The sequence below is a fragment of the Theobroma cacao genome, chromosome 1 (assembly GCF_000208745.1).
Source record: "Theobroma cacao cultivar B97-61/B2 chromosome 1, Criollo_cocoa_genome_V2, whole genome shotgun sequence".
Lineage (NCBI taxonomy): Eukaryota > Viridiplantae > Streptophyta > Magnoliopsida > Malvales > Malvaceae > Theobroma > Theobroma cacao.
The window spans coordinates 2477194-2488367 of record NC_030850.1 but is presented as its reverse complement, the minus strand read 5'-3'; the positions used below and the strand labels follow the sequence as shown (position 1 = coordinate 2488367).

Below are 11174 nucleotides of genomic sequence, written 5' to 3'. Positions count from 1 at the left end.
AATCTATGTTGGAAAAAAAAAAAAAAGGCCTTCCAACTCATTTTTCCTATCAAAGATTCAATGTTTTCAGATTAGTACATATGCATACACATTAAGTATGAGTTAAGGAAAACATTTGGTCTGTCATTAATCATCTTGGTGTGAACAATTAACCAACAGTCTAGTTCATCAGATAGGTTCTTTAGATTATTGAGGCTAACATTTTGCTAAAGCACTGTACCAATTATTTGCTGCTTCATGTCCCAGCATCTAGAATTGAGTCAGGAAAATGATAAAAGACATACGAAATTTTTGAAGTTGATATAAGAAAACAGAATTTAAGATAAACGATAAGGAATAATTACAAATTTGCATTTTAACTGACAAAACTAGTCCATTTTCGCACTAAATTCTTTATTCTGAAATTAAGTTTCTTAAATGTGTAAAGGTCTATTCAACATTCAAATACAGAAGAACTGCTTCAAAGATTTTAACAACTCAACACTGAACCCAACTGATCAAAATTTTATAAAGTTGCAATGCAGACAGAATTTGTTAAAAATTTCCAGTACCAATCTCAAATTTGACTGTCACAGCTTCCCAATTGAACCCCAAAAATAATGACAAAACAACAAACAGGAAGCTGCCATTGTCCAAGTCAGGGAGAAACAGGTATTGTTCACAACCAACACAGGAGGAAATACCAAACAAACTTAAGGCAAACAGAAAGAATTTCACAAACCAAAATAAAAAATACTCATATGATCAGCATGCAGAAACAGAAAACTTTTAACACAAGAGAAAAAAAAATGAAAAACACCCAGATGATCAACAAGTAGAAGCATTTTTACTAAACTATTACAGGTCATTAACAGATAAAAATAATAACTATTACAGGTCATTTAAAAAAAATGTATACAATTTGTCTTATATTCTTATTATTATTGTTCAAGTTGTTAATTGCTGCTTTCAAGTGATTTAACATCTATTATAATTCTATAGTGAAACCTCAGGTGTCAACACCACCAAACAGCTACTCACACCCAAATCCCAACAATTCAATTCGCAGCAAACCAGCAGAACCCTGTGTCGTTGACTCACACCCAAATCCCAGCAATTCAATTCGCAGCAAACCAGCAGAACCCTGTGTCGTTGACTCACACCCCTAACCCAACATCCACGCAGAAAGCCAAACCCAACAGCAACAAGGATTTTAACACATGAAACACTTACAGGAAAACACACAAACCCAAAATAGTTTCACAGCAAAACCAAATAACAACCAATCAACAGAAAATAAAAGCACAATAAGTAAGTACCTGGACTATGGAAGAGACCAACGTAACTTGAAAGTTGGACGAGAGAGGCGGTGCTATTGTCAGAACCCAAACAGTGGAAGAGTGGCGGAGAGAAAGAAGGGAAGAACGGCTGAGAGAAAGAGGGAAAGGAGGAAGAGAGAGAAAAAAATCTTTTATATGGATCAAATTGTAATTTTGTAAGTTTGGTAAGGGCATTTTAGTCATTACATGTTGGACAGCTATTCCATGAGACATGGAATAGATATTACCGGGGGAGGGGGAGGGAATAGATAAAGCTGGCTAAAAGCCAGCCTTATGAAATTTTTATTCCTGCGGCACCCGTATTCCGTATTCCAATTTGTAACCAAACGAAGGTGTAGAAAATGACCGGGAATAGAAGGGGAATAGCATAGCTATTCCCCATACCAAACGTGCTGTAAGGGTGATTCGCACTACATCACTCTTTAATTGTTAAGAAGAAACGAAAAGGAGATTAAATATATAATGAACAGTTGCATGGCCCATGCAAACTGAGAGTGCGAGCATAAGCTATGTTGTGGGCGCATGTGAGAAAGATATGGGAACTTTGTTAACGCCTTTTTATTTAATTTCAGTGCATTGTCACACAAAGAAATCCTATTTGTTAGTAGTAACTGTTTTATTTTTTGACACCCCCATGGCTAGCTCAGGAGCCCTTTTCCTCTATAAATAGCACCCTGCGGAGGAAGAGGTCCATATGCAAATTGCTATCTAGGTGTCTTTCTTCCCTGTTTTCCATACTTAAATCAAGCTTTGCGTAGTATTGCTTGGCTACATTCCCTTCCTTTCTCACACTCATATATACAGGCAGGCATCATCCGAAACTTGAGAGCGATCATTATGGCCCAAAACAAACTACTGTCCATTCTTGTTCTCCTTTTGCTTGTTTTCTTCCAGGAAATGCCGTGCATTGAAGGAAGGCATTTGATATTGGACCAAAACCCCAAATTCCAGAAGGTCCAAAGTCACGGTAGAATCCTAGCGAAGGAAACAGGGACTGTTCTTGATGGCAAAGTTAACTTGGATGGTGTTAACGTTAAAGCAGCTGATGCCAGCACGCAGTCTCCACCTTCTCCACCAAGTGTGGTTGTAGGAGCATCCCAGGCCCCGCCTCCAAAACCCGTGGACGACTTCAGGCCCACAGCTCCTGGACACAGTCCTGGTGTCGGCCATTCCATTCAAAGCTAGGGCAAAAGCTTCTTTACAATGTGCTGCATAGTACTATATTGTCGGAAACGCTTCAGCTGTGGTTTCTCTAATATTTGTCTCTATTTCAATTTCAGTTTGAGGTTCCTTAGTTTTAAGTATGGTTTGGCGTGGGGAAAATAATCATTTGTGTGATGTAGATAAATTAAGCTGGAATCTTGAAAAGAAAGGACTGGGATTATGGAACGAGAGAGACTACCTCTCACTGTTGTGTAGTCCAAGACCAAAATAAAAATTCTATTTTAATTGTTATGTCCCCAATTAGTGTTTGTAATAATATTTATTGGTCAATGCAATGAACCAATGAAATCCATTGGTTTTTAAAGCTCGTCCTTTGCCTACTGTGACTTTATTGGTATCTTTTTGCTCAAATTTTAAAAAATATATATAACTTGTTTCATTAGTATTTACCTTTATAAAAAAAATAACTTGTTTCATTAGTATTCCATTGCTCCTAACATTGGCTTCTCAGGGCAAATAAGTGGTAATAAAAAAAAATTACACAATCAGTTAAATTGGAGGTATTTTGGAAATATAAATATAATAAGAAAATTTTTACCTATAATCAATTGATTTTAAATTGAATATCCATTTTAAAAAATATAATATATAAGGTACAGAGGAGGTATTTGTATGTAAGCTCTTTATGACACATGATAGATCCGTTATTTTTATATATGAGAGAGTGTATTGAATGGTATTTTGAAATTTTAAATATAATAAAGAGCTCTTTATTTATTGTCAATTGATTTTATTTTTGATGTCTATCTAAAATTTGATAAAATATGTAATTCAAAAGATTGAAGAACAAGTGATATCACCTTTCGTTTATGTTATATCTGATAAATATTTTGTAGTTCATCCAGGTTTGTATTATAAAGGGGAAAATAACACAGATGAAGTACATATATTTTGCCATTTAACTGATGGATCAATGTCAAATTCCATGAATCAGATGCAGCTTAATGACACAAAGACTAGACATCTTGATCTCATCCTTAACTATTAATGCTGCAATTAATATATATGCTTTCAATAAAATAATAATAATAATAATAATACCCCGTCAGCTATATGTCTCGAACAAATATTCGACATGCGTGTGATCATTAGTCAACAGAAGATCCATTTCTCGAACATGAATACAGCGCAGTGCTCCTTAGAAAAAAGAAGAAGAAAGAAGAAGAAGAAGTAGAAATGTCGTAATTAATAAAATTACGCAACTTGGGTATAAAATTCTACATGATCATGAGAGTCCTCACTTGTTGATGGCTCAATTTGGATGAATGTGGACATGTTTATGGATGGGCGAATCTGGACATTCTGGTAAAGATCCAAAGGCACTCCCTCAAGACAAGTTTGAACCGTAGTTCAGGTTACAAAAACAGAGTAAACTTCTTATCCTTAATTTATTCCACTTAAAATGTCAAACCCTTCTAACTCTTCTAAGTTCATGCATTTTGGGGTTTCACGTTTAGTGCAAGTCGTGTAATTTAAGAAAAATCTGAACATTTTGATTTGACATCATCGATGAAAAAGGAAGTCGAAAGAATAGAGGACGGTAACTCTGCAGTTAACAGAGCATACCCTATGTATATCTACTGCAACACTGTGTACAATGAACCTGGACTTAGTTATAGAATTGAAGTGCCTGGAAGAGTCGGGATCAAAAGATATCCATGGGAGATTCCTTTTACTCGAACTCTATTCAAATGCACGTTGTTACAGGTTATATCATAGCCTTTTAACCTTTAACGACTGCAGTTTCAATACAGCCTAGCACGTTAGAGAATCAAACTGTCTTTGTTCCCCAGTTGTGATTTTATGAGGGTAAAAAAGTTACTACCAGTCTCAATTTTTCTGTATATAAAAGCACTGCTAAAAGTTGACTGCCAGAGGCTGGGGACTTCCTCAGATGCAGGAACCAACCAGCAAAAAGCCCTTTTTACAAGATTCTTAAATTCATAATCAATTATTCCACTCTAAATGGAGGGTTGAGGGACTGCGAATTGAAGCCTTGCTTCATTTGACCTTGATCGATCCAGACAAAAAAAAAAAGGTTTCTTTAGTGCTAATTGTAAGTGGAGGGGACCTCTCTTTGGTTGGTGCTCTTGACTTTTTGATTAATTATGGGCATGCTGATACTTAACCTAAAAAACAAATTATAAGCATGCTAATAGGTAAGAGTAAGACAAACAATCGATCACACCAAAGACCCAGAGTATCTGTTTCTTACAAAAGCATCAACTATGCATATAGATATTCACTAATGGAGTATGATCACTATATGTAATGATGAGTTTGAACATTCTGTTTTTCTGCAAATTAAACAACAATGGCTTCAAATTTTCGCATTCTTATTGCAGTTTCAAGTTGTAGTGATATTTTAATCTCTGGGATAGGGTGAGGAAGATCCTCAGTTGATTGTTTTGCAGAAAATAAGTTTCATGTCCAAGACTAATTATGTTGCCAAATAGTTATTGAGAGTGGATTATTTGAATAATCAATTCCAGCAAGCCCGGCCACTGTAAAAGTTGAGTGGAGTATTCCATGGCATAATTAAACTATACAAAAAACTGTCTCACTCAAGGGTTGTCTTTAGTACTGTATGATTTTGTTTAAGGTACCTAGCAGAACAGCCTAGCTTTTCAGATAGTGGACGGATCTCGATTGTTGATGTGACCTGCCTTGATTTTTTTTGATGGCATGACATGTCCTTGAATTTGATTAATTTAGAGCTCCCACCCCCCTGGAGAGAGAGAGAGAGAGAGAGAGAGAGAGTACCAAATTCTACCATTAAAAAAACATCTCCCATATGTAGATTANCTCTGGAGAGAGAGAGAGAGAGAGAGAGAGAGAGTCAAAGCTATAGTTCAAAATTTCATGAAAGCATTGCAGGGTCAAATTTTTTGCATCTAGAAACCTCAAAAAGCAAGATTCATATCAATATCAACTTATGACACTGATATTTGGTCAAATTCCGGCTGTTGTATGAACCATCCATTATGACACCCGTGAGACTTTTTTCCATTAGTGGAAGCCAATTAGAACCCAGTTTTCTTAATTAAAACATTTAATATCACTATAGTGCTTTCACTACTGTTGCATAAATTATCGTTTAGGCTGGTCTTAGTATAGTTAAGGTTCTCAGTTCTGAAACTATATATTCTGTTGGAGCTAATGTGCAATTTAAAATTTACTGTTAAACCAGATGCTCATTTTTATTCTTCAAACGCAATTTCTGAGTATATAAGAGATGCTAATCCGCACTTTTAGATTGCTGGTGTTGTTACCAGGGGAGTAAACCTACTGCCTTTGGTTTATACTAATTGATACTTTTGAGTTTTGACTATATTCTTGACTTGAGGAATATTGGTTGGAAAGTGAAAGTTTAGGTATTAAAGAATGGTAAAGTTGGAGAGAGATATATTTTTTGAAAGGTAAAGTTGGAGAGATAATGCTCTCCTCTCATTCTAATTAATTGATTTTTCCGAAGTTGCTGAAGTCTTATGATTTCATTTTGCAAATACTAACACCAACAAAGCAAAATATTGAGAAATTCGATTTGAACACCTATTGGCACAAGTAGGAGAGGATCTTTGGTTCAATTAGTCATATGATGAGACCTTGCTCTTTCTAATAAAAATCAAAATATTGAAGCTGTCATTCATATTTTGATGCCCAATCAATAAGCTTATAAATGCACCCCAGAATTAATTGGAAAATCTCTGCTGGGGAGTCAAGAAATTAACTTCATATTCAAAGAGATGTCTTCTTATTATTTATGGTTTCCACCACCAGGGAACCTTTAACATTCAGCAGTCAAGCAATCATTCCACCCATTAAATTGAAAGTCTGCAATAACTACCATAAACTATGGAGATTCAACAAAAGAGCTAGGACAGATGTGTTTCACTTGAATTTGTCGACCAAAAGAGTTCTAAGCTTGCACAACAGCCATCAGTATATAATAGTATTTATGCATTTTGCAAAGTGGCAAGTACAGGGGGGGAATCCGTACCTTTTCGCGGTGCATTTCTGTGGTGGGGAAGGCCATGTCCTAAATATTGCCATTCCTAGGGAATAGGGTTTACTGACCAACACGGTTAGCTTCTAATGTACGTCTGTCAGTAGAAATTTTGATTAAATAGATTGCCGTCCTCACACAATTCAAACGATAAAATAACATTTCAGCACTATGAAAGGTCAAGGATGGAGCTTCAACCTTCATCAGATAGCATTGTTCTCGAAAAAATAAAAGGAAAGAAGTGTTGAGGAAGTCATACTTCACTCTTACGAAATTTTTATATAATAAGAGCAGAACAAGTGGGGCACAGAGAAGAACACCACAGTTATGCAAAAATATGGAAGATATAGTCTTCAAGGAGAGGCAAATAATGCATTTGGTGGGACATAGAAGAATAGTAGTAAGAAATATGCAATGGAGGATGATCTTCAAGAGAGGCAACACATTTCCACATTATTGTATAAAAAAAATTTCTTGAGAAAAAGAGGATCTTCTAAAGTTAATTTCTAGAATTCAAACCGTCCATTATTGCAATGGTTGCCACACCACCCACTTCGGTGATGAATAATTAGCGGTTAGGATCCTTAAAGGGCCCTAATTCCTCACATTATAAATTCCAGGAAGATCAGAGCTCACTTCATCGTGCTTAGTTCTACCATCTGCCCTCTCATCTCTTGATCCTATCTCTGGCAGTTTGATCAAATTTCCTTGAGCTAGACATTCAAGTTTATTTGCTACTTATGGAATTCCGAGCCATGCATAGATGTGCTGTTTTTCTTCTTGCACTAATTGCCTGCCATTTAGTTCTCTCGGTCGAGGGAAGACAGCTAAAATTAGTGAACAAAAAGGAGTTAAAGCAAAGCAGCCAGACTGACAACTCTGCGATGCACAATGAAGATCATCAACCAGCAGCCCCAAGTTACATTCCTAATGTTTCCCACCATTCAGTATCAGGAAAGAAAGAAGTATTGCCACCCGCTATACCAACTAAGAGCTCAGATATTGGTGATTCACTTGCTGGGTACAAGGATGATTTCCGACCCACCACACCAGGGAACAGCCCTGGAGTTGGACATCAGTTCGTAGAAGATGATGAAGACGTTGAGCAAAAATCAGGAAGCTTTAGCCCGAGTAATGACAGTCATTCTAGTGCAGGAGGTAAAGAAGATTTCCGACCTACCAACCCAGGACACAGCCCTGGAGTTGGTCATGCTTTTCTAATCAAAAATTCAGAAACAAATCCATAGACATGTAAATTAATGTTCCTCCACAGGTACTTCGATTTAGGTATATTTCCTCAATCTCCTAAATTGTAATAACTGGATCAGAAAGAACCTGTTAGTTTGTTACTGTTATGTATTACATTCACGTAGACTTGCATGAGTCCTTGGTCTAAAGACAAGAGATTCGAATTCAGCTGTAAAAAAATAATTGCCCCGAAAGCAACCTGTTTGATGCTTGTAACTATCTAGTGATCTTATCCCTGTGTATGTCACCAGGTGATCATGTGTATACTACTCTTTGCATTGTCTTCTTCTTTCAATCATCTTAATAAATTGTTTCTGATATTAAAAAAAAAAAAGAAAGTAAGATCGACCACCACCACCCATGTGGAGCGGCCGCCATTTTTAATCTTAATTACTTTCAGAGCTTGCATCTTGTTTAATCAACTAAACTCCTTTCCCTCTTTTTCTTTTCCTCTTGTGGTCCTGCATATGATCAGCATTAATTAATTTAACTAAACTATTAAAAGAAAAAATAAAGCGGCTTTAATATCTTTTTGCATGTACTTAATTTCAAAATAATTTGTTACATATATAAATTGTTTCTGATATTAAAAAAAAAAAAGAAAGTAAGATCGACCACCACCACCCATGTGGAGCAGCCGCCATTTTTAATCTTAATTACTTTCAGAGCTTGCATCTTGTTTAATCAACTAAACTCCTTTCCCTCTTTTTCTTTTCCTCTTGTGGTCCTGCATATGATCAGCATTAATTAATTTAACTAAACTATTAAAAGAAAAAATAAAGCGGCTTTAATATCTTTTTGCATGTACTTAATTTCAAAACAATTTTTATTTATATATATATATATGTATGCATGTATATATATATATACACGAGTGCACGGGTGTATAAGGACCATCAAATAAAGTATATAAAGTTTTTCCATTTGGGGCAAGAACCACCCTAAAGATACATAGATTAATGATATCCAAGAAAGTATGAAATCTAATATATATTTGGAAATTCAATAGTACTATGAGAAATGGAGATGAAAAGGGTCCCAGGAAGAAGAGCCAATCAAGCACTTTTTCTTGGTAATATACTAAGGAGAAAGGGAGATGAAAAATCGATCAAAGAGTGTACCTAAAGTGATCACTTAGGGGAAAAGAATGCCAAAAGTTAACTAACTCCTTACTCTTTATTTCCATAAACTTAATATTAAATTTATGTTCAATATATAAAAGAAAAAAGGCTCCAATTAATTTATTAAGATAATTTAGTAAAATACATACTAAATAGGTAAAAGTCACCTTAAGATATAGAGAATATTGTGAGAAATGGTCAACTTTATAAAGCCATTTCAAAAATGATCTCCAATATTTTATAAAAAAAATAACCTCAAATATAAAATTAACAGTTTTTATCTAAATTTTGTTATGACTTGACAAAAATACCTTTGAAGCCATTTTAGATAAATAAACCATTTATCATAATTTTTTCTTTCGATTTCTCTCTCTTACATTCATCTATTGTGCTTTCGACTTCTCTCTCGCCATCCAACTCTCTTTAATTTTATCGATTTTTCTCTTCTATATCAGTCTACTGTGTTCACAATTTCTCTCTCCCGCCATCCAACTCTCTTTAATTTTACCACCATCGCTATCTCTCTATCTATTTCTTGTCATATCGTCGTTGATCTACAAACCAAAGAGTAGAGACAATGTATGTTCTTGGGTTTATTGTTTTACCTTCACATAACCCCAAAGTTGATGGATTGAAATTAAAAATGAAATCTGTAAATTAGAACACTGTCCAAAATTGTTACACGTCATGTCTACATGTAATAATTTTAATACACTTAATATGTAACAAATCTATTAAATATGACATGGTTTAAACATAACATGTAACTTAATCTCTATCTGTGTAATTCACTCGAATATAAACTTTTGGAGTTAAACACTTTAAACATGGTGTATAATAATTATTTTTTTTAACATGACATGTAACTTGGTCTCTATATTTGTATTTCATTAGAAAATAAACTCTTAGAGTTAAACACCTTAAACATGACCTGTAACAACTTTTTTTTTAACATGAAATGTAACTTGGTTTCTATCTTTGTATTTTATTAAAATATAAACTCTTAAAATTAAACATCTTAAGTATGACGTGTAATAATTTTTTTTTCAACATTGTGTGTAATAATATTTTTTTGAACATAACCTGTAACAACATTATTTTTTAAACATAGGGTGTAACTTGATCTCTATCTTTATATTTCACTAAGATATAAACTCTTAGAGTTTAATCCCTTAAATATGACGTGTAATATATTTTTTTCAACATGACATGTAACAATACTTTTTTTAACACATGCGCTTGAATATGAGGAGGTTTTATTAAAGCTAATTTTGTCTAAAAATCTTTTCTCTTAACTAAAAATAATTAAAATTAAAAAAAAAAGTTATTTTCAAAAATGATTAAAATAAAACCGTCCCTAAGATATATATTTTAGTTTATTACTTTCAACCCAAGGAGAATAAAGAGAACAAAGCTTTTAGATTAAAAGTTATTTATTGACTATAAAGAGGCCTTAACCAAAAATTAATAAATTATAAAGCATGCGTTACTGCATGGAGGTCAAATCTCATTCTTCCAATTTCTGTATAAGACTTCTTGACCAGAACTCTAATTATATATTAGTAGTACTTTTATATTTCTTTGTTAACTCACAAATTCATTAATTAGGACACAAAATTAGTTGGTTCAACTAAATGAACTGCATTAATTTGGAGAGTACAGGCATCAATGTTGGTGTTCTGAGTTGGGTTCCGCTGGTTTGCACCAAGGTAACTCCATTTTCTGTCTGGTTGGATTTTTTTTTTTCTTTTGAAAATTTGGAGTTTCATTAAAGCAGGGGAGAAGAAGAGTTCCCCTCAAAGTCATCATACAGAATCTGACAAAAAGCATGAGTTTCTGAGGCTTAAGCCCACACTTAGAATCTGGGTATAAATCCTCAAAATCCCAGCAATTTCCAATCGAGCACATACAGACATACACCTTCCCCTGTACATGAATTCCCCTGTCTGATTGGATTTTCGATCCTCTGTTTTGTTCGTAATAACTGCTTATGTAATTTCTCCCTTTTGTAATGAATGAAATTTCAAGATGGCTATCCAAAAAACTCCCCAAGCCTTGAAAACACGGCAAGTTTTTCCTTTCAACCTTTTTCACAAGGCTATATTCACTTGCTACAAGTTTCCTAATTAAAATGAATTCAAATATAATGTACATAATATACATCTTGTTGAAGCAATATATATGTTAAGGGAGTACTCTAGCGAGCTGAACTAATTACAAGTTTTTTAAGGGAATTCTCCGTCTGAACTATCTAAA

General features: G+C 34.4%; 1 protein-coding gene across 1 annotated transcript; it reads left to right on the top strand.

Moving 5' to 3' along the window:
* Window positions 7195-8063, top strand: LOC18611100. Its single transcript, XM_007047147.2, has one exon. It carries the CDS (start codon window positions 7290-7292, stop codon window positions 7794-7796), a length of 507 nt encoding a protein of 168 aa, XP_007047209.2. The 5' UTR covers window positions 7195-7289; the 3' UTR covers window positions 7797-8063.

What these genes read in the sequence shown, in the direction of transcription:
- LOC18611100 (XM_007047147.2), top strand. Translation starts at nt 7,290, where the DNA reads ATGGAATTCCGAGCCATGCATAGATGTGCTGTTTTTCTTCTTGCACTA.